At 44.4% G+C, this 27465-nt stretch overlaps 2 protein-coding genes across 5 annotated transcripts in view; both read right to left on the reverse strand.

Moving 5' to 3' along the window:
• Nucleotides 1–4728, reverse strand: part of igfbp5a (insulin-like growth factor binding protein 5a) — a gene marked incomplete at both ends in the record, with an annotated part of 5602 nt that extends 874 nt beyond the window's left edge. The window contains 4 exons of the mRNA XM_079185590.1: nt 8–49; nt 193–312; nt 572–784; nt 4396–4728. Of these exons, the coding sequence (XP_079041716.1) occupies nt 8–49; nt 193–312; nt 572–784; nt 4396–4728 (708 nt within the window). The remainder of the gene's footprint in view (nt 1–7; nt 50–192; nt 313–571; nt 785–4395) is intronic.
• An 18379-nt stretch (nt 4729–23107) lies between these two features.
• The window catches only part of tns1a (tensin 1a), a 39598-nt gene continuing 35240 nt past the window's right edge, over nt 23108–27465 (reverse strand). For 3 of the 4 annotated variants that reach the window (XM_079185756.1, XM_079185755.1, XM_079185754.1), the window contains 5 exons: nt 27390–27416; nt 26863–27031; nt 26332–26400; nt 26214–26243; nt 23108–26091 (listed from right to left, as the gene is read on the reverse strand). In XM_079185756.1, the coding sequence (XP_079041882.1) occupies nt 25962–26091; nt 26214–26243; nt 26332–26400; nt 26863–27031; nt 27390–27416 (425 nt within the window). In that variant the 3' untranslated portion in view covers nt 23108–25961. The remainder of the gene's footprint in view (nt 26092–26213; nt 26244–26331; nt 26401–26862; nt 27032–27389; nt 27417–27465) is intronic. The other variant, XM_079185757.1, reaches the window with a different exon arrangement.

Consider the following 27465-nt stretch of genomic DNA (forward strand, 5'->3'; position numbering starts at 1 on the left):
GATCGACGCACCAGCAGATCCCCCTCCTCCGACCACGAGACGGCTTACACTGCAAGTATAGAGTTTGCGGCAAAGGGATGTGAGGCGCTTGTGGTACTTCTGCTTTATCAGATTGTTGTCGCGCAACCAAGCTGCTGTAGTTACAGTAAGAAGCAGATATGCGATGCAACCCACGAAAAGACCTTTCCATACCTGTTTACGCTTGAAGAAGCCCTTCTTGTCACAGTTGGGGATGTACAGAGAGAGAGCCAAGACCCTGGAAGTGTCCTTCATGCTCTGAATGAGATTATCCAGTCTTCTCCCACAGGGGCCCTGAACACACACACACACACACACACACGTGAGTGTTTGCATGGTCACAATGTGTGTTTAAAATAATAGTTCAAAATGGCCCAGAAATAAAAAGGAAGGAGGCGGCAAAATACCTCCACTAATGAGGACTTTAGTCATTTGTTCACACCTTTTTGGCTTCTGTGAAAGAGGCCTGCAGGGCATCATGGCTGCTTTGTCAGAACTGGTTTCTTATAATGATTCCCCTGTGAGCTGAGTTTATAATATACACTTCACTTACGAACTCAGGCTCCAGTTTATCCAGGCTGAGCGGGGAGAAGTTCAGGCTGCTGGCGGGTCCCAGCCGGGCCAGCTGCTTCTTGCGGTCTTTGGCCTGCTTCATGGCATGGGCCTTCCGGCTGCCGATGTGGTCCCTTCCATACAAAGGCGCCTTGGTTTGGGGCTGCATGGACTCTGGGACGGGTAGCACTGCGTCATCGTGGGATTCTCCCATCTGATATGGGGCAAAGACTCATCATTATGATGCATGTTTGAGGTTTATTAAAAAGGTGCCTTATGAGGTTTTCTTGGAAACAGCAACTCATAAATCATCAAAATAAACTGCATGTACCCCTGAAGCCTTACAGGAGTGTTAAATGCATTTCCTCCGTCACAAAACATTTGCAAAGCTGATGGTTTGAATATTTTGAACACTGGATTGTTTGCATTCATCAGCAGCTTTACTTTTTGGTCTTTTTTTCTGGCGCTTCGCTGAAGTTCTTGGCGCGTCATATAGCTTGCATGCAATTCCATGACTGTGTACCGTATCGCATGCATGGTCGTGCATGTGCATATGCTGTACGTGGCGCTACAAGTGTTCCAATTAAAGAAGTAGAGCTAAACTCGCGGGGGCAATAGACAGCAAAGTCCAATTTAGTAATGTCACAATACGACGTGACGATTCCACTGCACCAGCTGAATGCTTATTTTGCAGAAAGTGGCTACTGGCCAGTTGCAGATTGGAAGTGTTGACATACAGAACAACACAGCCTACATTTATGGCAAGACAGGTTGCCAGTTTGGGGTATATGTAGACCAGGGGTTTTAAAACTTTTATAGCCGGTGACCTAAATGAGATATTTAGTCTCACCCTGGCACCCAGACCTATGAAAACATGCTATTACACTTGTCATGTGGCAAGCCACCAGAAACAGCCGCAGCCCATTTTGGGTCCCAACCCCCACAGGAACCCTCATGTACATCGGATCTTTCATCCGTGCAAAAATACAGCCCTTTGCTACATTTCGGGGAGTCGCACACAGTCGCTCAGGCCTCAGCGCTCGCCCCTCTCCCTCGTCCCCACCCTCCATTCACACGACCGCAGCGGCTGTGTCGAGGCCAGAGTGAGTGGCTGTGGCTTTCTTTCCCAAAAGCCCTTTAAACTTGATATTCCCCTTCAGTTATAGCTATAGCATTAGCCTTGTATGTGTCCTAAGCCACAGCTGGCCCGTTTCCACTGCTGTGTCACGCACTTGTTTCCGTTTCATTTTGGCAGATTGCAAATTCTGCTTTTTAAACCCCCCCCCCCCCGTTCCTGCACTGGCGTGATCGCTAAGCTACTAAACTAACTGGGCGGTGAAACAAGGTCATCGCCACGTTGCAAGTGACGCCTTAAAAACCTGCCGAGCCCCCCCCCCCCCCTCCCCAGCAATGATGATGAAGATGATGTCATCCATCCACATGCAAGAGATTCCCCCATCCTCCAGTTTCCTGCTGACACAGTTCTTTCTTTTTTCTTCCTCCAGAGAAAGCTGAGGCAGATAAGCAGCGAGCGTAAACCCAATCAAGTCCTCACTTGCTAATCCTCGGGTTTGTCTAATCTGACCTGCGCTGACTGATCGCATCTTTCGCTTCTTCTTTGTTCCTCTCCCTTTTCTTCGTGTTTGAATTGTGAGACGTGGGGATCCTGCAGAGCCGTAATCCTGCAGGTGGAAGTGACAGAAAACTCATTCCTTCCTTTCTTTACTCTCGACAAGGACTTTTTTTCTTCCTCGCTTCATGTGTGGAAACTAACATGAAATCTGTCCCGATAATGTTGCAGAAGAAGAACTTGAGCTTCACGGTTCACACACAACTACTGTTTTCTTCAGCTTTCATCCAGGTTTGAATGACAACGTGTGTCATTGCATTATAATTGTGCCACAAATGCACACATGCATAGTGGTGCATTAATGGAAGGATGTGTTAAAACATACTGTGTAACGTTTTTGGAGACTGGCTCTACATTTTATGAATGCACAGCATGTATGCGGACACACTTGTCGCTCTTCTCTTGTCTATGAAATGTAATTTGTGTACGAGGTGTGTATTTATCAGTGTGCATATGGGTTTTGTTTAATTTATGTGTTGAGAAAGCGCCCAGCGGGAGATGTGGAGTTAATGGAGAAGCTGGCTGACGGGCGGACAGATGGGGGATCAGTAACCCACGCTCAGCCTGCATTCTGCTGAATCACTGCACAGCCTGGGCATGCCTGCAGCGCCGAGATGTAGAGAGGGGAGGGGGGGAGGGGAGCAGCGGATAGTGTGGGAAAGGGTGGAAAAGGGAAGGGGAGATGAATAGAAGATTGGAGTTTTTGCAGGTTTTTTTAATTAAACAACAATTTCTCAGATGCAGAGCTGCTCTGAATGATCTTACTCTGCTGGAGTGAATGCAGCCAAAGATTTAACAGGAAATGATCAAATAAAAATATAAATGGACTGAAACTAGGCAGATTTGAATGAAACATTTGTATGACAGTATTTCAGTGTTTCCATCCTTTCTTATCTTAGCAAGATCAACTGCGGCTCCTTGGCTGAAGTTGAACACAGCCAAGGAGGTTATTTATGTCCAGAGTAGCTTTACCCTGAACCAAAACTCCAATCTGCAGCAAAGTAAAGCTTAACACAGAACGGGTGAAACTGGGGATGGGGTGGGGGAGGGGGGGGGGAAGAATAGGGTGTAAAAGATGAAGAGGGACAGTAGCCAGGCAGGGAAAGAGGAGAAGAGGCAGTGTGGTGGGAGAGAATAGAGAGACGGAGACAAAAAGGTGGGTTAGGTGTGGGAAAAAAAATAAACAGGTGGTGGATGTAGAAAAAGTAGAGGTGTGCGGGGCAACTGACAAAAGAATGGCTACAAGACAAAAAGGTAAGAGAAAAGAAACTGTTGAGTAAGGGAAGAGGGCAAAATCTGTTTTCACACCTTGAAGAGAGTTGGTGCAACATTTCCCACAAAGCGCAGACACAGTGACTGTCCCTGAACTGCCATTTAAAGGAGCCAAAAAGGAGTCTCGCCGAGCACCACCTGTAATCTTCTCCCTTGTTTTATGTCGGCTGGGGGCCCCGAGGCGACGGGCCACTCACACGAAACCTACTGATTTATGGCTCGCAGCCCCACAAGGTCTATTCAAACCAAGATGACAGGTCGATCGAAGCTCGGCACCCATTGTTGACAGAGTTCACAGGGTCAAGGCGCACGGGGGCTTTTGAGTCGTGTGCCTCGGTAATGACAGGTGTCAGCCCGTCTTGAAGAGGGCTGTGAGTTGACACCCATCAGCCTCGCTGGCTCCCAAAGAGTTAGGGGAGGGCTCACTTCACCCTCTTTTCTTTTGTCTCCCCCAACTTTAGAGGAAGACAAAAAGCAAACTCATGCATATTGGAGTAATGTTTTAAGACAGGGAGGGGAATAGTGAAAGGTTTTTTTTTGGACTGGTGATTCCAGTCTGGAGGTCGTTTTTTTTAAATTCACCACTTCATCACTGGCCCACTCTGTGTGTCACTTGAGTGCTTCATTAAAATTCCTGCATTAACAAGAGAGGAGAAGCATCTCCATCCAGCTGTTTGCTATTTCTTTGCACCAGAGCCTTTTAGATCAGCGGTTGATGACACACTTTGTGCAACAGAAACACCAGCAGAGCTGACACAAAGTTAACCAAGTAGAGCACTGCACATTTATTGTTGGAATATACTTTAAAGCTTTATAGTGGAATGAGGGGAGGAGGAGGAGGAGGAGGAGAGAAGGTTTACACTAACTATAATGATTAAAACATGCATGCGATCTGAATCAGTCAATCTCTCCACAGGCCTACCTTTCAACGGATGCATCAGTTTATACAACTTCTCGTTCCTGCATACGCCCCGGCCGTGCAGGAGCGCGTGCAGCGGCTTCTCCTCGCCGTTCTTGGGCAGGCAGCGAAGCCCGCGCGTGCACGGCCCGGTGTACACGCCGCACGGCTGGCCCTCTTCGAGCGCGCACGTCAGGCAGCAACCGCAGCCGGGCTCCTTCACCAGCTGACAGCCCACCGGCACCGGCGGACACATGGACTGGGCCTTCTGGTCGCACGGCTGGCACGGCACGTACGACGAGCCGCAGCCGGTAATGCTGAGCAGGGGGAGCACGAGGAAGGAAACGCTCAACAGCATGGCGCGCTTCTTGTCTGAACTGCAGGCTGTTTGATTGAAACCGCAACGGGTATCAACTATATCTTGTGCTGAATCCTTTTTTTTTGGAGTCCAAAGGAGGAGGGGGGTGTTGCATCCACAGGTGCCTTGCGCGCTCAAGTCCCAAAATATCAGCGCATCCAATGCTCGCAATCCACAAAGACAGTCACTCTGCTGCTTCCCCTGCGCGGTCCCTCAACCCTGCAGTCGCAAATGAATTCAAAAAAAGAGACCAAAATATCCAGTCACCACGGATCTCTTTCCTTCAGCGATGGTGCCGTTTTTACGCGCGAGCTGATTGTCTCCAAATGAGAGATGGAAAGCCTGATTCCAACTGTCGCTCCCTCTGTAGGTTATTTAACCCGCACGGGTTGAGAGCAAAATGTATAATCTGTGTCTTTGAGCTTGCCTTTTAAAAAAAAGAAACATCCAGAGGCGAAGCCTACAACGATGGGTATGTCAAACAACGTTTGGAGGGGGAGGCGCACTTGTCAACTCCGTGCGCTGCGATGCTGATTTCACAGGGCGGGTGCTGGCATGCCTCCAGATCTGCCAGATACGAGGCGATGCTCCTGAAGGCGACTGAATAAGAACTAGTCTCTCGCTGCAGAGGGGCCATTTAGTATCCCCAGGCTCGAAGACAGCGCGTGTATTCTTAGTTCAGTTGTTTCTTGCTGAAGAAGAAGGCAGATCACTTCTTCCAAGGTCACTTCAACCAAGAATATTCTGGAAACTCAATTTAAAATCGCTGATGAGGTCGTTTGAATTGCAGCCAATGAGCTCCCACATCATGCTGCTGGGTTTAGGAGAGGAAAGGAAAGTAGTTTTAGTGTTTACAGACCTCTTGTATATAAAACTGGTGCCATTACTGCAAGCACGGAGAGAGACAGAACAACTTGGCAGGAAAAAAAGAAAAAGTGACCTTATGCAACAGAATTCATGTCACATGCAAAGTGTTTTCTTTTGTTTGAAGAAAAATAATTTAGGGTTAACAAAACGGTGCGACTCGTTAAGACCGAGATTGAAGGTGAATAGATTTGTTTGTAAGCTTTTGTGGAGCACATTTCCATGGAGAGATTATGACTGACAACATATTTATTGGTCGTGTGTTACTGGTCCCTTAATGCTCACTTCCTGCTCTTACTCAGACTGACGTTTCCAACAGGGAGGAGGGTTTTTAGTTTAAACTGTACATTAATGATTCATACAACAGTTACAGTTTTATACTTGACCCCTAATCTTAGTGTTCAGATTTGGGGTTGGTCTCCATCTCTGCTACTTTCACTGGAAATCCCAGATCCTGATCTCCATCAAAATCTAAATACTTGTTCGACATAAGCTCCATGGAAAATGCAATTAGAGTATTCAGATACTCATGTTCCACTGTTCACTGTTCCCATGTGCAGCTACGAGATGGATACATAATCCCCTCAACCCTAACATGTGTCATTTTCCTCTCTCCTTGTTTATATCAGAAATCTTATCACGGCACTAAACCAAATGCAAAACATTCAAAGTTAAGGGTGGGTTCCTGCTTGTAAAACCAGAACGCTTTTATAAATCCCCACAGATATCTTCGGGGTTTCTCTCCTTTGCCAAAGTTCTGTTGCTTTAAATATTTGTGCGATGCTGTCTTATCCATAACAAATGTATTCTCCAATGATCTGCACAATGAATGTAAAAAGGTCCAGAACCGCACTCGGACCGACCTTCTTTTATGACTCAGCGAGGTCAGTGTCCAGTGAGATAAGTGGTCAGCTCTCATGGATTGTAACAAAATGCTCATAATTCACTTGGTGTTTTGGCAGATACCAATATGTATCTTAGAAGATCTGCACGTCTTTGTTTTTACTATGCAGAGTCCAAGAGGAGTTCATTTAATGCTTTTGACCCTGGTCATCTTCTTGGAAAAGTGTATACTTCCTTGATTATTTGGTTTAATGTGCCTCTTTGTTTACATCCTGTTATTCTTCTTCTTGGTTTTGCACTTTAAGTGGAGTTTTTCGTGCCCCGTGATGGGACAACTCCAACGTCAGTCAGTACTGAAACTGACCTTGAAAGACCCACACTGATCAAAGCCTCTATTTCTTTGCTGTGTCGAGTTTCACTTCCTCTCTCACCCTTCCCCCATTCGCGAAACTTTTGTCGGCAAACTCTTTTTAGATCATCCGACCCCTGTTTGCCGTTTCCCTTGACCTTCGCGCCGCATCGGGTGTCAGCTGACGTCACAGGTGCCGGAAAGGTCAGCTCAGCGTCGCCCACGCACCCCTTTCATTTCCCTCGCCTACCTGTCCGGATCTGAAGAAAGAGCGCCATTCACATTGTAAACCTGTGCGACACATCCGTCTCTCACAGGTTCCAACAAAAAACAACAACAACCTCCCTTTCAAACATCGTCCTGAGATTCTCTATGGTTCATAAATTGGTGAGTTATTACCCAGTGGCATATTGGCAATGCTGGTGTTTTTACACTTGTTTTGTTTTTTGCAAATGTGAGACAAGGAGGAGCTGTGCTCCAAGGGCAGCTAGGGTTCATAAACCCCGACGCTACGTTCTGCTAAGGTTGGGTTTCCTGTGTAGTTTGGGTCTGAGTCAGTTGGTGTATATGGGCCATATGATGCGCAGCTGGTGGATGTAGCTGTACTCCACAGAGGGGAATGGTTCGAGCTTTCCCTGGAAATTAAACCCAGGATTAAATGGGAGGGTTTAATGCTTTGGGTGTCTATTTTAACGACGTCTAAAAAGCTCCTTTAGCAACACGCTAGCTGTTTGGGGTGTCACGGTACACAAATTCCACGGTTTGGTCCGTTTAACTTCGGCTAAGTATTGTTGGCGCACAGTTTGCGTCTGTTCCACCGCTCTCATCCCAGCGTTACCATAACACTCCCAAAAGTCTCTTTCAAAGCCTCTTTTCCTTTTCTCCCACTGACGACTCTCGCGGTACGAGCAACGCATCAACACCTAGTATGGGTCATGGTTCTTTGACGCGTTGACGTGTGAACTTTGAACTTTAACTTTTAAAGGGACAGTGTACAGCATTTTAGGGGATCTATTAATCTCCATCTCCTAAATAGGCAATGTGGTGAGAAATGTTTCTCAAACACTGCACTTGACAGTGAATCTTGTTAGCAACATGGACTTACTGTTCATCACAGGACATTACAGAAACCTAATGTCCTGTGATCAGGTTCAGGTCTCCTCCTTCAGGTTTTGTGTCCTCGGTGATTTGCGACACAGCTACTGAAGCTGACTGAAAGCTGATCTTTGACCTCCCTCTGAAAACAAGCCTATACAACAGCCTCTTAACTCTCTCTGTTTCCCTGAAGCTTAACCGTTGCCTGTGTTTTCTTTTGTGACTGGAGTTGAAGCACAAAGTGCAGGTCAATCTTTAAAAAAATCTAAACACAAATGGACGTTTTAGATCAGAAAAAGTGATGCATTGTTTAATAATATGGAAGTAAGAATGTTCTGAAAGATGTTTAACTTTTATCTGAGACAAGAGCTTTCACAGTGGATTCTCAAGAGGTTTGAGAGGTACTTTTCAGATCACAAGCTCCTGTGAGCGTTCAAATCATCCATCTTTTGCCCCTCTCATGTACGATTCCCTACTTTTTCTCCACCATTGTTCGTCTGCCTCTTTGTGTTCATATCCTGACCTACTTTACCCGTTGGAAGACACTGAAGCTTGTTCTGGAAGAGATAATGGAGTCAACTTGAGGAAATGATCAAAAGCGGAGAAAAGGAGCAACCTCAGCACAAAACGGTCAGGAGCGGCGATACAATCCATGGGATCCAGCGCTCCAGTGTCGCGTTTCTCTCCAGCCCCGGAACCTCGGGCTAACCTGCTGCAAAGTGTGCCAGACGATGAAATAATCCCTGTGAAAGTGATATCTTGAAAAGCCATGTGCAGCAAGACGTTTTCTTGGAAGTGGTATTTGTTTGTGCCTCCGACTTCTCAGTCAGGAGGCAAATAATCATCTTTATTTACATGCGTCAATGTTTATTATTGTTGGGCATCATTGATCATTTGTGTCTAATTGTTTTGTCACTATTTTCCATCCCAAACCCTTCTGACTGCCAAATACTACCAAGTTAGCTTAGCTAAATAGCATAGCGGACTTTCCCAGTAGAATATGTGCTCTTCTAAGAACATGAACACCATTTGGCACTTAAAAAAAAACTGATTCTTTTACAGCTGAAACTTTTACGTAAAAAAGTAACATGTAATGAAAAATATTTGACTTTATTTGACTGTAAAAAAAATGGCATAAGATGAAAAAGCATAAGATGAAGTATGGTGGATTGGAGCAACATCTGTTTTGATGCAAGTGATTCATATTTGATCCATATTCTTTCAGAAAGAATGAAGCCAAGAAGCAGTTGAAGGACGTTGAGCTGGTATCTGCAGCATGTGGAGGTTTGATCATAACATTTCTCATCTAGTCTGCTATGGGTTGGACGACGTCTGCAGCCGGGATGAAGAATGTGCGGTTTACTTTCCCGAGAATAGATAGAAAAGTGATTTACATTCGGTCTGTATGAAGTTTAATCTAAATCTAATGCGATAACCCACAGTGGAGTTTTACTGTGGGTTGTCTTGAAGCTGCTGCTAGTTATCACTCCAACTGTACAGCAGCTTGATGTGGATCGGCAGATGACTCGTTTGTGTGACTGATGTGCACCATATGACACAGTCAGAGCTTACTGTAAGCGACAAAGCCAAGTAAACCGCTGGAAATGTGCTGACGCAGCACGCGTCGCCCTCCCCCATACACAAAGAAAGAGTCAGTTCCCAGAATACTGTAAGCACTTGATTTTCAGAAACAATTAGGGGAGTCTAAACTGGGGCTGAAACGCCAAGCAATGCAATCGCGTCTGTGTTTTGACCTACAGGTGGAGCTCATGGGGGTCGACCCCTGTATGTTTCCCACAAGGCATGCTGGGAAGAAAGTTAGACTAACGAATAAGATATACTGTATTTCTTAAGCATGCCTAATAGCTCTTTAAGCACAACAAACTCACACATTTGTATGAATAATTTTGTCACATGATGTATTTCATGTTGCTGCCATCAGCTGCAGTGGTTGTTTGGAATAAATAGATGAAGAACTGGGTAAAGAGCATGAGCAGTGATCAACGCCGCCTTCAGAGAGTTAATCAAGGGAAAGTCCCCGGAAAAACACATGTCCGGGTCATGGCCACACTGTCAGATTTCCACTCAACATGTGGGAAGTGAAGTGCAGCGATACCACATCAATGGCTGCACAGCATCAATGACGGTATCTTGAATCAGAAAAACAACAACAACATAATGTGTTGTTGACAGGCTGCAGTAAAGAAAACAAATCTTGTGCCAATCCATATTTGTTTTGGCCGAAAACGGTCTTTTACTGTAAACTGCATGGCTGCGGTTGCTCTGATTCACAAACTTGTGAAGATGACAGTGCACTTGTATTTCCATGACACAGCAACTGCAGTCCCCGACACCAAATTACACATCGGTCAGTTTGGGAAATGTAAACCGCAAATCAGCAGGGTGCTGTGATCTGCATGCAAAACTATAGCGCAAAGGTAAGAGGAGGAAAAACCGGCGTTTGAAGGGAGCTGCAGGCTGCAGGGTTCAGTGAAGGAGGAGGTTAGAGGAAGCAGTACGTGAGATGGCAGATAGGCTAAAACCATGTCAGCACATCTGTGTGGCCCTGGCAAATGTGGATTGGACAAAGACAGATCATTGCATCCAGATGTTGGAAAAGATTTTGGTGCGTCTGTGCCACGGTGATTCTATTCGAAGAAACAAGTGCTTTTTTTCGACGAATTCGTGGAACCTGTATATTTAAATCTGTCTGCAAATCATCTGTCTTTCGTAAAGTGAGCTGTATTTAAATCACCTGCAGTGAAGACAAATTGTGTCAGGTGGTCTTTCTCTCAGAGGGAACTCGGATTTGATCCCGAACGAGTATGCGGCGAGGACATCTACATCAACCTTTAACTCTCACACTCCAGGGCAGGCCCTAATGTAGCACCTGCAAAGCATGATGTGGGAAACCATCAAAACATTTCTTGGAAAACAGGATTTTGGCATCCTCCTTTCAAGTTAACGGTCGTTTGAAAATGCTTTCTCAGAATTTGCGGTTTCTTCTCGTCTGCAGCGTGGCATGCAGAACATCTCCCAAGAAAATATGGCTGAATTTGGCAAGAGAGCGGCTCTCCGAGGAATCGTGTTGATTTACTGCTCCGAGGCTTCAGCCCTTGTTGTGGGCCCAAGCAGTTTGAACTTGCGGTCACCCTGTCCTCCGCTTTGTTGCTTTCCCACTGGCGTGATGGTTAGCTTCTTTCTAAAGGGTCTTTCCCAGAATGAGCCCCACTGCGGTGTTCCAGGTCAGAGTGATTTGGAGAAGCTAAACTAAGTCCTCCTGGCCTCGCTCGTGCATCGCTTGTGTCTGTGAAGTGCCAGAGAAGCGTTTCCTCCAGTAAACGTCCTCTTTTAAGGGCACAAACGAAAGCAGCCGTTTGACAGATAACATGGAAGATGAAAGAGACACGCGCTGGCCGACTGGCTGGCCTCATGCTCTTTCAGGGATCTTTGTGTGAGTGCTTGTTTTTGTGTGAGCTGCAGCCTGGTAATGCCAGTGACCAATATATCTGCTGGGATCCTCTCAGGGCTCATTCATTTGGATTCTTAATGATTCAAAATGATCGTGTGCGGCACAAAGCGACTCGGCACAGCCGCAACATCTTGACTCTGTGTCCTGTGTGACATTTTGTTTATTATGCCGCCCAGCAGACAAGCTTTCATGTTCCGCTGCCTCCTATAAAGTGATCAGCCAATCCTCCCCAGGTGTGTAGAGGAGGTACTACTAACTAGCATGATATCAATTAACACCAAATAAAATGAGTTCTTGATCCTTAAGGAGCTAGATGTGAATCAATTTAACAGTCTTAATGCTTTGTATATGTAGGGTTTGATGTTGCTGCGCGTTAACGTTGTAACCATGTGCGGGGTGTTTATTTGAATATGGACCCCGGGAAGAGCAGTTATTGCCAAGGCAACGTCTCATGGGGATCCCAATAAACAATAAACAATGAAGCTCCTTCCAGCCTCGATCTTTGAACCCGTCCCAACCACAAATAACCAGAGGCTGTGTCTTCACAATGAAGGACTTTGTGCCCCTCATTCAGCGCAATAAAGCAACTGTGTAATCGGGTTAATCAGGTTGGTTCCTGTCTCTATTAAACCAAGTAATTTTGTTCGCAATAGTTAAATCATTCCATGAAATCTGCTGACGAAGGGGAACGCTCACACGGTTCACTGCAACCTTCAATCAAGTAGTAAATGTGTCAGGTTTGAATGCTCATAAAGCAACACCCCTAATTTAGTCTAGTTTGGCTATATCATGGCTTTATATAGGGGGCATATCCTTCATCTCGACTCAAAGAAAAGAATGTGTCAAACTGAAAAGCGTGCTTTGGGGGCAGATGCGAAAGGAAGCTCTGTGCCATGACATACCCATGTCCACACTTTGTTTCTTTACACAAAGGCATGCTTCTCCAAATTCAGCAGGCTAGCATTGAATCTCTAAAGTATTGCAGTAGAGCCCAGTCGCCAGGAAGAACTGTTGGCATTGGGCGTTTCTGCAAAACCAGGGATTCGTTGAATGTCTCATTCGTTCAGAGCAAGTGACGTACTTTTACTGAAAGTTACGTGGTACGAGTGCTGCAGAGATCATTGCAGAAAGTACACTTTATGATACTTAACGTTTACGATACTTAGCGTTTAAGATAGTCTTCACTTTTTAAGTGTGAATGCAATCGGCAGAAGATAATGCCGACTCATTTCCGGGTTTTAGGACTGATTCATGTAGAACGAGAGTGCTGGATTGGTGGGAGCGGTGGTGGATGGGTCAAGCAAACACATGTGAAACGTATTTAGGAAACACGCTTTCGCTTCAGAAATGTCGATGTTCAACGTATCCGTGGTTTGCAGTCTTTCTTTTACTGTGTTGGCTAGTTTTTCATTATTTTAAGAAGATAAAGTGCTCAAAACTCATAAATGTTACATCAACTCTTCTGTGGGCTTGTAAAAACAGTGGTTTTTACACCCTCAGAGGTTAATTATCCTCAACAGTTTTACCCAGCGTATAATGATGTGTCAGTGTGTGGAGAATCTGCGGTGAGAGTAGGGTTTTATTTTATGACCCTGACACAGTTTGCATCAGGTTAGACATTTCAGGACAGCCTTTGTCAGCGTCCTTGGGGATCCTGCATGTCATGGCGGTGTGAGAGGCCAAGGAGACCAGCATGATGAGGGGACGAGAGAAAGAGGTTTCCGTGAGCGTTGCAGATTCCTATCAGAGGTGCTGAGCTTGTCAGTTCCGCATTTTTGGATGCCGAGATACCGAGAGATAGTTCACCGATGAGAGTCATGGAAATGTGCATGATGTCTCCTGCAAGAAAAAAAACCTAAACAAACAAAAGCTACCCGTCTCTTCTCTTTCTGGTTTTGAGTAATCAGTGTGCCTCCCCCCCCCCCCCCCCCCCCCCCCCCCTTGAAATCTGTCAAGTATCAGATACGTGCAGTGCTTCCAAAAGTCAGCTGGATTGAAGCTCTTGTTTGGGGATCTGTGAGCCGCCGCCAGAGCCGTGTCTCTTTGCAAGACATGCGATACGGCAACAGGAGGGCATTGTCGGGCTCGACTGAGTCAGGGGGTGTTCTGTTTTGTAGACAGAAACTCTCGAACAGCGAGTGAGCGCACACACTCGCCGGTGAATGAGAGACACACTGTCGTCTTGTGTTTCAAGTGCTCAGTTTCAGCTTGCGAGATGACTCAACGACAGGAGCCACCTTCCCAAAGAAAGTTGGCGGAAAAAATGGGGAATATACGCTTCTGTGAAACCTCAACTTGTCCTTTTTACACTTCGCTTTTTGTGCGGAATAAACAAACGAGATGTAACGCGTTAGTTAGCAAACTTTTGTTGAGTTTCGGACAGAGCAGGCTGGCTGTTTCCCCAGGTTTTGTTTGTTGACTTTCTTTCATTGAGTTAGATGAGAAGATCAAGGAAGTAAATAAGCATATTCCCCAAAATGTCAAACTTTTGCCTTTAAAAAGGAGCTGGACATCCTTTTTTAATCATCTCTTGGTGGATTTAATGAAAATAATCCTCATCCACATGTTAAATCTTCCACACCTGCAACTTTTAAGGCCCAATTTCTCAACTCTTTCTCTTCCTCGATCCGTCAAGAGCTGAACGACGACAGCCGGCACTCGTCTGAAAAGAAAAACAACGCAAAACAAACCTTTCACTAAGCTGTCACTGACACGTCTTAATACCCACTACAGTCTTGATTTAATGACATGTCATACGTGCGGCCTGAGTCACTCCTCTTGGCGGAGACAAGGCTCCAACAATCACACAAGGGAGTTGATGGAAATCTGTCAGAGGGATGCACCTTTCCTCACTACTCGCACAGAGCCGCTCTTGTTTTTGGACAGAGTCGGATGTGTGTCGTGTGCACGTTGACGTTTTGGCCATTGTTTGAAGGGCTTATTCTTTATGCGAGGTTTCTTTCACTTGCTAAACACTGAGCACCGTTGCTGAAACATAGGCGACATCCTCACCTGGATGTGTGCGTGAGACGTTTGCATTCGGGCCTGTACTAATATCTTAAGAGAGCTTTTTTGTTGTAGCGTATTTGCAAAGCGAGAGTCTTAAAGCCTTCCAGGATTATGGCTTTAGACAGTGGCATTTCTCTGGGATTATGCTGCACGTACTGCTTGTACTCTTCTTGACGCCAATCCAAGTAGAGCTCAAGACAAGTTAATGAAGCTGCTGACATTAGAAGAGGCAGGAGATGTGACAAGACACAACTTCCAGTGTTATTTCAAGATTGTTGGAAGAGAGTCTTTTCGTGATGGTCAGACTCATGACATTATTGATTTTCAGGTTATTTGGACTTTTTAGATTTTGCATCTCCAGTCTAAAAGACTCTAAATAGCTGCAGGAACTTGGAAACTCTACATTGGTTTAGGGAAGAGGTGAGTTCGTTTTTAACTGAAAAGGGAATTTGGGAAATCCTCTCCTTTTCTGCAGGTAAGTGAGACTGCAAAAGGGCAAAGGACAGCAGGGTAGATCTTAACCCGCCACCGGGGGTCTGAACCAGAGTTTTCCCCGCTGCGTCCATCCAGCTGATCCAACTCCACCACGGCAGGCAGGGTAGCGAAGTTTCCGTGTCTCTGTGTTTGCAAACCGGCATCCTTCCCCAGCCAAAAGACAGAACAGGCTGCTATTAATTACGAAGAAATATTATCCTCTTGCGAGAGGTTCGCAGCAACACCAGTATCCAAAGCAAACAGATACGGTGCGCTTGGAAGCTTGGTGCCTTGTACAGCTGCCATGCCAAATCCAGGCCCACAGATCCTCTTACAGCAGATCAGAGCGAGGGAGGAGGGGAGGTTTGTTATCATGCATGCTGCAGCATCCTAATTCCCATTTCATCTTTCGCTTCTCGACTCCAAAACTGATTGGGAAGCGCCACGCAAAAAAGTGACCGTCTGTAACTTTCACAATCTGCAGCGAGAAAAGTTGCCTGAACCAACTTCTGCAGCATCGGAGGAATCCGATTGCACGAGTGTGCGATAAATACTGTCCGCGATAGCAGATGGTTGTGTGGGAGGTTGTGAGTTTTTCAACATGCATAACACCATATCAACCCTGGAGGAGGAGATAGAGAGGATTGCGTTCATTACACTCAAGATGTTACATTTTGGCCAAGAACCACTGAGATGTGGCGATAAAACTGGATTTTTCCCAGGCAGGTGGTTCTAATACCATTTGACTAAAAACATGTTGCATTTAATCTTTACTGAAGGTAGAAACCATCAAACGAAGTCAAGCAAGTCACCCTCATTTAGCTAGAAAGGGATTTAGTTACTGACGGTCCTCCAGTTAATTTACAGTTCGAGCCTCTAAAGCGAGGGGCCTCTCGACGACGTCCCGCAGTGCTGTGCATAAAGACTTCATAAATAGCCATTATTCCTTTGACATTACCTGCAAACTGTGAGGAGAGGACATCCTGTGCAGAGAGCACTCAGTGTCAGGATGATGGATGAGGCTTGGCCGTGTTGTTTTGATGGAGAGATGTAGAGGGAGATGTGCCTGAGAGAGATGATACCCAGTGGGCTGTTTGAGTGACAGCGAAGCCGCAAACACACCGCTGCCGTTTTCGTGCAAACAGTGGATTTGTGGGTCCCAGAAGGGTTTCGGGATCGTCCCCGAATGGAGAACCTCTCACGGCTGAACTACAGCGCAGCACATGTCGAATATGATGACAGTTCCAGCTCAGCGTGTGCATGTTTTGACTTTAAGGCATTCAGATTATTGACGGCAGGAAGTTGAGTTCGCTGTGCAATTACACAGAACATTTCAAACCATTAAACTGCATCAAACACGTTTGGAAACACTTAATTTTACAGGCCCCGTTATGTTCTAATGATGTCTTTTACATTTGTGGAAAGAGTCATGTAGTCTGGAACTAATTATAGGTTCAACCATACCATTTAATAAATATTAAGTATAAGCTTGAAATGTATGAATATTTGTTGTGGGTTTAGTCGACATGATATGAACATTTGGCTCATTTTTGCAGATGTAAAAGCAGATGAAATCTTTAAACGTAGATATAAATGATTTCTAAAACAGAAAAAGAATAGCCCGAAAAAAGCGGGATCCTGCTGAGACCTAAATGGCTTTGTTACCATCCTGGCTAAATGAAAGGCCTCCTAAAGTGAGCGTGTGTGTGTGTGTGTGTGTGTGTGGACTGCAAAACTGTCATCAAAGTCTCCATCATCGGTTTCTTTCTACAAGAGGCTCAGGGGGAGACCGAACCGCCGTAGCATGCTCATATTGTCCGGGAGTTGTTGTGTCCAGGCCTGTGATTTTCTGCCTCCCTTCACCTCACACGATGCTCGCTCCATATTAAGTGAATTTCAGACATTCCTCAGAGTTAAAAATACTCCAGCCTACTGGTAACGATTACTCACAATGGATTCATCCCTCCACCGTAACTTCGACCACATGAAGCTCAACTCTGGATTGTTTCACCCGTGTCTGATTTTGTTGACCTCCTGTTTACACAAACGCTTTTCCTGTGACCCATATCTGATTCCCGTATTTAAACCGGAACTCTGTTGTTGACATTGAAAACAACCTGCATGCATAAGTGACGTCAAAGGTAAACAACTACATAACCAAGCACAGGCTGGGCAGCCGTCACAGCTATCCCAACATTTGCAATCAACAAAAACAAGGCAGACTGATCCAAGATCAGCAACGGTCCATTCCAGAGGCGCGTTCAACAAAAGACTCGAGACCGTCTCTTCATTCCGGGCTCCTCTTGTTGCACCTCAGGAGATCTCCAATGACTCGTGCGTTTTCTTCTTCTCACCTTTATTTATCTAGAGAAGTTTTGCTGAGTATGCACACCATCCTCTCTGCATCAGCCGGCTCATAAATTTCCACAGCATCACACCCGCGAGCCGCTTGGTAAAAAAAAAATTAAAAAAAACACTTCTGCGACCGCCCGAGCTGCTCCTCTGGCGCAGTTGTCGGTTGAGTATTTTGCTCAAGGGTACTTCTGACAGTCAGTGCTGAGAGAAGGATGAATTATGCTTTTTCGCTTCCCCTTACCACAGCTTTCCAGGCAGACTGGGGATTTAAAGCGGTCGGAGCTTGCAGACATAAGCCTGTGTGTGTGTTTTCCCAGCCCGCAGAGGAGTTTGTTTTAATGTATCTTTGGGGGATTGACAGGTCCGATGACAAATGCCAGTGATTCATTGATTACTTTGCCGGCTGCTGAGATTGCTGGCTTTTCAAATCTGTGCAGAAGTAATTAGACAACTTTAAAACTAAAAGGAGGAAAGGAAATGGAGACGTAAAAACGCTGACACACTAAAACATCTCTCGGTAAAATATTTTGGTGTTGCACCCACAGAATTTAGGGGGACTCACAAAAAGGTCAAAATGGAAGCAGAGAGGGGAGAGCAAATCGGACTGTTTGTCACGAGCAGGGGTCAAGCCCTAGATATCCTGTTCGGACACAGCAGTCTCCTGGGTGACAGTCCTGTGTTTGTTTGACCCATCCACCCTGACCTCCTGCAAACATGGACGTTTGCATACTAGGGTTAAAGCCTCGGTTGTGCTTTTCGTACAGACATGAGCTGAATTGCGACAAGGTTTTCATGCGGTTTTCTGCCTCCTAACGTTCCTTATTATCTCTGCCTCACTCTTAAAACAGCATATTTCTCCAAAACTTGGATGACCATTCTGCTTTTCTGTCCTGTTAAAATCAATTTGATGAAAGAATCTGACAGAAAAGTATGCACACTCAGACACCCTGCACACTGTATATGCTGTAAATTCCTTGATCTGGAAAATGCACCTTGTAAATCTGTTAGAGTCCAACATAGCAGGAATTCTTTCAGGACAGTAGTTCTGCATTAACAGGATATCATATATAATATACTGTATATATGTGAGTCACTTTGGAGACACTTTTTGTAGTTTTCTGGCAGCTTCATCTCTGAATGAGTGTGTCAAAGGGTGTAAGTTCCAGCATGGAGGAGATCGTCTCGATTTTTTGTTGCTATTGGCAGAATTCATAGACTAAATAATGGTTGTGTAATGGAATCGGTGCTGCCTTAAACACGGGAAGTAACTGGGGGTGGTCATGTTCATTCATGCTGGTAATTATCACAAAAAAAAAAAAAAAGGCAAAACCCATTCAAAGCAAAGAAATTATGAACTTTGGAAAGGCACTGACCGTGTTGCATCAATCCAAGATTTAAAACCACTTCTGTGTCTGTCTTGGTGCACTCAACATTTTGATACTGGGCAACCATTACCGAGAAATCATTCCTGCTCCGGGAGCACATGTTCACCTCAAAAAAAGGCGCTTTCCAGCCAGATGAATCTTCAAGTTAAAGGTTTCTTACTTTGGAAAGATTCCCAGAAATAAGATCTCGGATGTGGAGACAAAAAGGCGCCTTGTATATTATACATGTCACATGAATAATATCACCTGAGAAAAACTCCAATAAAAGCATCTGAAACAAATTATGCAGGTAACCCCATACATTGTGGCTCCTCTCAGCTGGCACGAGGACAGGACCTTCCCAAAGCCCCGAGGCTACTCAAGGGCCACGTCGTAAAAAAGAAACACTTACGCCCCGACATGACTCAAGTTTGGGAGTATTCACATCGATGACATTTTGTGTGTGTGGTCATATAACGTGCTGAGCTCGTGTCTCTATGCTAAATATGAAGCTTGAGCCAGGAGACTGTTAGCGTAGCTTAGCATAAAGACTGGAAACAGGGAGGAACATTAGCCTGGTTCTGTTCAAAGGCAGCAGAATCCACCTATACCTCTAAAGCTCTCTGATGGATTGTTTAATCTGCACAAATGTAAAGACGACAAGTTGTGGTGTTATGAGGGTGCCGCACTTTGCTTAGTCTTTATGCTAAGCTAAAATTCAAATCACTTCGCGAAATCGCGAAATACAGCATGCCTTGTTAAAATTCAAACATATCTCTAAAACCACAAAATAAGTACAACTTCTGCATATATTTTTGTGGCGGAGACCAGAGGAAACATTCTTTTTCTGATCCTGGCGGGATGAAACCTGCTTGTTTCCTTCCAAATCTAAAGTCCACGCTTCACTGAGATGCCTCATAGGCTCCACTCAGCCTCACAAAAGTTGACCCTTTCAAAGCCGGGTTGGATTTGAATCCTCACACGACTGGATTGTGTACGTCGGTGCGGCAGATATGAGCACTGATTAGCGCTCTGATGCACGATCGTTGTTCCGGAGAGATTTCACATGAGCGTGAAGATAAAAGGGAGTCAGTGAGACACGACGAGAGTCTAACAGGGCTTTGCTCCGCAGCGTTGGCGGGAGAACAGCTGGCCCGTTTCAGGGCCAAGCGCTCGCGGCCTCTTTCTGAACAACATGTGGATGTGAGGAGAAGCCCAGTGTACCGTTTCCAGCCCTAATTAGCCTGCACTGTTATCTTAAGGAAAGCCTCAGGAGCCGTGAATCGTTCAGGGGTTAGCGGCTAAAACCCAAGCTTCTCCTGGCAAGATTACCACAAGCAGGAACTGCATAAGAACATCATGGATGAGCTTTTCATATTTTCCAAAAATATGTCTGGATGTTTGGAGGCCGCGAAACAGCAACTATGCTTTTAGCGTCACTTGAAATAAACACCTGCTGCTCTGCTTTGTGAGCGGCTACAGAAGATTGAACCTATGTCTCTCATGAAATCCAATAATAAGTCCTCTTTGGGAGGTAAAAGACAGGAAAGAGTTGGAGTGCAAACCAAAACAAGCAGGTTGATTTTTCCATTTGATAAGAGCAGAGTGGCGTTTACATGTGCAGGGGTCAGGTTTTTCCGAGACAAGCGAGTGTGTGAGTGGAAGGTCATACCTGGGTGAGATGCCTCTCACAGTCGGCTCATGTTTTGGTCATGTGTCATAAAAAAAAGGCGTAGTTTCAACATGAGCCGTGTGTCCAATTCACATATCTTTTGTTTCTTTTGAAGCATCGCTTTAGTAAATCTGTTCGTTAAAACTTTCTCAACTGCAGCAAAAAAATAAAAATGTCTCCCTAGAGCCGTTTGGTAAAACGCCTTTGCCAAATAAATGTTGAGGTAATGAACATTTAATTCTGACGGATCAGCGGTTTCTGCTGTTGACGTCTTCTCTTATATATGTTGTTTTTGTCTTTGTCTCCAGGCAACATTAATTAAACATGCCCAATACAAGCTGGCATGAAAGAAAAATTCAAACATTGCCAACTTGTGTCCATTCTGTGTGACTGCATACGGGGGAACGTTAGCTAACTAACAGTGGCAAACCACGTTTGCCTCCACCTGACGATATGTCGTGACTTGATAGTCAAACATAACGGGTCAATTCTGCATCTGCTGCACCACTAGATGGCGCTCTGAGGCCCAGGGGTTGAGAATAGATGGTCTAATTTATTTGCTCCAAATCAGTCGATCAAAATTTCAAAATTTCGCTTAAAAGAGCAATTAATCTTTGGTCTGGAAGTGAAATATCTTCACAACAGTTGTATGCATTGCCATGACATTTTGTACAGGCATTAAAGGTTCCCTGAGGATGAACCGTAAAGACTTTGGTGATTCAAGTAGGCCCCTTCAGGTCACAATCTTCACCTATTAAGTAAAATGTCTTGACATGTTCCCGATGGATTGGCCGAATTTTGTACAGACATTCATGGTTCCCAGATGCTGTATCCTAACGACTTGCTCTTCTGCCTTTTCACCACCGTCACTGTACCTAAAATGTATCTGACCATTTCTATTTATCTCCTAAAAATGTAAGGTTTTATCACTCATATAAGACTGGAGAAATGCTTGTGTTTTAGTCGACGAGGAAAGTGCTAAAAATGCGTCGTCGAGTGTATTTGAACCTTGGTAGATCCCAGGCCACAAACTTTTGACACTTCATTCTCTCGCCGCATGTTCTTTGGCGTACAACACTTTCAGCGCACCAGACAGAACGTCATTCCATCGCAACCGCCCAGCCCTCGTCCTTCAAAGACGATTTCAAAGCGGAGAGGCATCTGGTCCTGATTTTGAATTCGATGAATTGGCCGCCGATCGAACCCCGAGCTACCCGGTATCAGGCTAAACGCTAACCGCCGCGCCGCTGATCTCACGTTCGAACTTTCACTCTGTTTTTCTTGCCTCGGCAGATTCTGTCTTGAGGTTGCTTTGTTTTCTCTCGGTTTCATTTTATTGAAACGCTAGACTTATTCTCTGCACAGGGGATCTCTTGTAAAAGAAAACTTTGCAGTCAGAGGGATTTCCTTGGTCAAATGGAGGTGTCGACTCAAATCAAATCACATTGGCCGTGGACGGCCTACCTTTACATCTGTCCGTTTAAAGTGTGAATGTATATGTGGTAGTGTCTATGAACTGAGCCAAGAGACCCATGAGGCACATGGTGAGAGCGTACCTCCCTCACAGCTCATAATGTGCCACAGCGAAGTGGAGAGCGACAGTGCGTAAGTAATTTGTCAGGGGGGAAGTGTGTCATGCATATTTGGGAGTTTGAACACTGTCTGCAGCCGTGAGAACCTCACAGACTTCTGATTATATTTCCTTATTGCCCGTCTCCGTCTCCCACGCCTCAGACTCTCACTGGTCTCAGGCGTGGCGGTGCTCGGGCCTTAAGCTTGGAATCAAACACCGAGCAAACAAACAAGACTGAGCTACTGCTTGGAGAGCTGCCTTGTTGACTTTGGAGTTACCCAAGTGGCTCGGCCACAAACACACACCTGTTATCAATTTGTTTGCCCTTGTGTGATAGTTGTTGAGCTCTGGACTGTTTGATTTTCTGGTTGTGGTTGAAACTCATTTCATTATCTATTACCAAATCAGGAAGCTGCTCAAATGGGGAATTAAATAGATAACTAGGTAATAGATAAACAGAAAATAAAAATAAAGTAGTGGCGATGTCCACACTGAAATGTTGGATACATTTTGGAGACACATGTTCCCCCAAAACAAACTCAATAGAAAACTAGATTTGCTGCCTTCAGAGGCTTCAAGGCAGAAATACTTTACTTCTTCAGATCAATAAATATATAAAAGAAATTCTGCAAATATTTTACTTTCTTTGCGTGGCACCAGAACAAAATGGTTCCTGCCTTTCACTTTGAACCTAATACATTTATTTCAATGTAACTCTAGGACGACACGGGAAGTATGAACTGAACAGGCAGTAAGTTTGACAATAAAATAACGCGTCAGGAAGTGAAGCTGGCAGCGGGTGAACAAAGTTGTTTCATTTTGAGAAGGAGGTTTGGATTTCGATCAAATGACCAAACTCTTTGTTCGATATGCCACGTTTGATTTGTATGAAGCACTTTCTCTCTAAGGGACACACACACACAAACACGACAGTCTGTTGAGAGGCAGCAGCTCCTTAAATAAACTTCCCCAAGGTGTCCCATATCGAAGCTAACGAGGTTCAGCCAGGAGCTGCACACCTGACAGAGAGGCTGGATGATTGAGGTTGATGTTTGGAGAACAAAGGAATGCTGTCAAATGCAGTAAAATCATGAATCAAGACTGCTATAAAACCCTATTTATCAAGTCACAAAACACCCACATAGCTTGAATGTAACTCATTTGTATTGCTTTAATGTTTTTTTTTTCTCCTTAGGAACAGGTAAGCCATGACAATATAATGTAAATGATAAGCGCAAACAAAATCCGAGACCCTTTTGTACATTAGTATCACATTCATACAAGTCCCATCTGTACAAAGGGGTCACAAATATTTTCTTTTTCACTGAAACCAGGTAACTCTTGACTCAAAGCCAACAGGTAAAATGCAACATCAGATTATTATTTTTTTTTAATTTAGAGAACTTTTTTTTTTTCCTCAAAATGACTAAAAAGGGCACAAAGCTTGTTAGTAGTCGATTTAAGTGCAATGTACCTCTTTGCTCTTAATAAAGCGCCACCATACATTCCTCCATTCGTTAACGCTGACCGTTAAAACTGCAATGACGCGACAATGAAACAAGATTTTTTTTTTTAAAAACATGTCAGGAAAATAAAAATGAATAAATAAGAATAAATAAATCAGTGACTTTTCGAGAGAAGACACCTTTGGCAGTCTGACGGAGCTGCAGCTGTGGAGCTTTAGCATCGCGGTGAGACACGTCGAACTTCATTTACCTCCAGCAAACGACACCTGTGTGGAATTTCGTCTTTTGGTATTGTGAAATGAAAGTGCTTTGTTTCCACACTTCCAACTGGGGCAAAGCGGACCTGTTCTCTCTTGAACGGCCGATGGAGGTGGGCACATTTTTGGAGCATTGAGACACCAGTAAAAACAAATTGATAAAAAAAGTAATCTGCAGCTGAATGTCTCGCTGTTTCAACCCAATGGCCCCTTGTGTTGGTTACCAATAACACACACTGGCTGGTTGAGCTTTCTTAAATCGGCTGCTAAAGTGTGAAACACAAAAATGGAGTAGCAGATGAACGTAAAAAGCGACATGCAGCATAAAGTGTTTGAATCTTTGGCAAAATTATAAATGTAACTGTCATGGGGTGCATACAGCTGTTTTCATATTGCATTTGAGGTTGGCTTCTGAACTTTTTTTCGTGCTTCCCTTTTTCTAAAATCGACAGGATCTACCAGCTACAACGCATTTGCTTCTATGAGCGTGTTTCTTTGCTGCTGAAACACACTCGAATGCTTCTGTCCATGCAATCCAGACGCTTCTATCTCAGTCATGCCCTTCCTCGTTCCGAGAGAACGCAAAAATGAAAAAACAAAAAACAAAATATGACGAGCCGAAAAACAAACATATACATGTACAAAGTAATGTACACCATATATTCAAACACATTTCAAAATCATCAGACTTTGAAATCTTTAGCCAAAATAAGTATATCTTTTTTTCTCAACCCATTAGGTAATCTTCTAGACTGTACAATATATGTATATATGAGTAATCATGAGGGACCAAAGCAACAAAAATAAATACTTTTTCGCTATGTCACCTTTCAAAGTAGTATATCTATGTACATTTATATCAATTTTCCTTAGCTTATTGTGAATGGTTGAGCGTGTATTCAACAAGCAGGCATATTGCGCACAGTGTGGAAACTCCTTTTTTTTTTTTCTTCTTCTTTGCCCTAAAAGGTATCTAAATGTAAATTTTGACGACACTGTGGAAGGAAAAACAAAGACCGGAACCGTCCTCGATACAGTGAAAGGTAACCCTGGCTCAAATGGACCAAACATAAAGAAAGTAAAAATATAGCATCTCGCCATCATGTGACTACTTCAACAATGGGTTGTCTACTTCTTTTCAGGACTCTGAGAAGAGTACAAAAATGTTGTCTATTTCATGCAGTCTTTGACAAGTCATACAACCTCAGTGTACTTGTCTAAAGGTTTTTAAGTCATTTTTAGCACACAGCATAGAATGTTTTCAGTGATGTTGAATGTAGCTATCAGGGAGGGTGCAATTTGGGACAACAACATGCATAAAGAACAGTGCATAGGTCCAGGTCATTGGGCCAGTCCCTGGTGATTTCCAGTGTGTTTCAGTGGCAGCGTCTATCAACAGATCCACTACCGCAAGCAGTTGGTGATGGGCAAGTCAATGTGACGCTCAGGGAGAGGGTCCAAGCCTGAAGGGGTAGCGCCATCTTGTGGACAAACAGTCTTCCTCTCTCCGACTGCCATGCTATCAGGAGCTTGCTGATTTCAGGAATCCAATAAGTGAGTTTTGAGAGAGAGAGAGAGAGAGAGAGAGAACAGGCTTGGACCGGGCGTCGAAGTGATGCAAGTGTGCATTGACACAAGGTGCGGTGACCTCAGCGTGGCGTTTTTTTTGTTTTTTTTTTAAAGTCTGGTTTGCTATGCGCAGTTTAGATCAGTCTTTGTTTCACTGCAGAGCCCTTTCCAACACACAACAGACCCGAAAAATGACCACTCCAAGGATTTCACAATGATTTTTGTGGAAGGTAGAAGAACCAAGCTTAAAGATCAAGCTAACATGCATAAGGTCTTCAGACACTGTTTTGCTAAAAGCCACCAAGGCCAACTTTTTTCCTGAAGACAAGTTCAAGAAGAAACCGTATTTCTTTTCTTTTTTTTTTTTCAACACTTCATCTTTTGAAAAGAGGAAATAATAATGGCTTAATAGCTACATCTTTCTTGCACTTGTATTGCAACTACCTTTGGTAAATCAATCAACAAAATCGACAACGGAAAACCCTGAAACATACGGGTCCTTACGTGTTCCTCGACTGAACTTAGCGTTGTTCCTTTAGTCTTTAACTAGCATTTCTCCTAGTACAGGTTCCCCTGTTAGTACATTTCCTCCCTTCAATGGCCTCCATGTTTGTCACGTTCACAGTTCCACACCACACTTCCACTAGAGCCACTCTGGATTCCACACCAACTCCCTCAAGTAGAGACTCTTCCAAAAATGTCCAAAGTCAAGACAAACCAGCAAGGCAGAGAGAAAAATAGAGAGAAGGGGAAACAGAAACAAACCAACAGGAAACAGAAAAAAAAGGACATCATCGAGTCCTGGCGGAAAAAGACACCAATGACGAAGGAAGATTTCAAAATGGCCGCTGCCATTCGGACGTTCTAGGTTTCACCGCTTCATCATTTTGGAGGCAAAGCTGACGATGGCGGAGGCGGGCTGATCTGGGTCCAGCTCAGCAAACAGGTGGCTGACATTGTCTGTTGTGCTTCCTTGTTTCCTCGCCACGAATCCGAAAAGCCTGGAGGGATTAAAAAAACAACAAGCTGGAGTTAGTATTTTTCTGATATCCTATAACACCATAATAACCTAATAATAAAGAAAATTGCATAAAATATTTATTTATTCTAACTATAAACGTACTTCACTGAGCCACCTCCTTCTTTGCCCCATCTATTGAACGAAAACAAGACGTTTGAATGAAACAATCAAAAAGTAGTTTTCTTTTATTGACAAGAAAACGGGTCTTGAGGTCTCTTACTTTCTGTCCTGGGGATCAATGTCGCAGTAGGTTACCGTGTTGATGGGATAGTGTCGCCTGAAGAAAAGTCTGCAGCAAGAGAAATGCACAACACACACATAGTTATTACGACTCAGCAACACACACGCGTGTACTTGTGTCAATCCATTAAAGCCTCCATGTGTACGATTTTCTCATGATCGAAGCATCTTTTCAGTCACTCTGTTTGCCACAGTGTCTTCTTTAAGATCACCACTCGGGGCGCCAAAGTAAGAAGTTTTGCAATCTTCCTCTATGATTTGATACCTTTATCATCATGCTAACTATGACACAAGGTTCCAGGGCTGCCCCTCTTAATCAATTAGATTTATTTTCGTCGATTAGTCGTTTTTGATGCTTTTTCATGCTGAATGACTAATTTCCATTTCATGAGCACATCTACAGTAAACACAAGATTTGAAGTGATGCTTTTGTGTCAATCAATGTGTCATTGACATGGTCATAAATGAATCTTTAAGTCAGAACTTCTGGTTTCGGCAGGTGTCGACTCACTTCCTCTGACTGTCGGTGAGCGTGATGCCCTGTGTGGACACTTTGAAGTGCACGGTGGTCGCGGCAGGCAGAGGGTTGGTCGCCAGTGTCTGACTGATAGCCTTGGCAATGGCCTGAGGCCCCGTGAGAGACTCCATGTCCACGGAGTTGATGTAGAGAACATTGCACGCTAGAGGACAACAACACAGAGGCACTGTTAAATAAATACAAGAGGAAAACCCATGTGCATGCAGCTCAATGTGAGGGGACAGCAGATGCAGCGAGGAGTGTTTGAAAAACTGACAATAAAGACTGTTGTGTAGTTAAGTTTTTCATGCACTTCACAACATGACGATCTGTGACTCTCAATGTATCCTGCATGCATTTCAAATTGAATTTGGTGGATCATTTTAAGTTGCTCTCCAGATGCAAATAAAAATGGAGTAAATGACTTCATGAAAGCATTGGTTTGTGTGAGAGCAGGCATCACCGCATTCACATTCAGTCAGCGTGCATGATGGAGCGGAGCAATGCAAACCAGCATTTACCATGGGCCTCCTCGGGAACCTTCTGAACTGTAAGGTAAGGGTGACAATGTGTGAGCGAATGAACTGATTCATGAAA

The sequence above is a fragment of the Pholis gunnellus genome (assembly GCF_910591455.1).
Source record: "Pholis gunnellus genome assembly, chromosome: 24".
Classification (NCBI taxonomy): domain Eukaryota; kingdom Metazoa; phylum Chordata; class Actinopteri; order Perciformes; family Pholidae; genus Pholis; species Pholis gunnellus.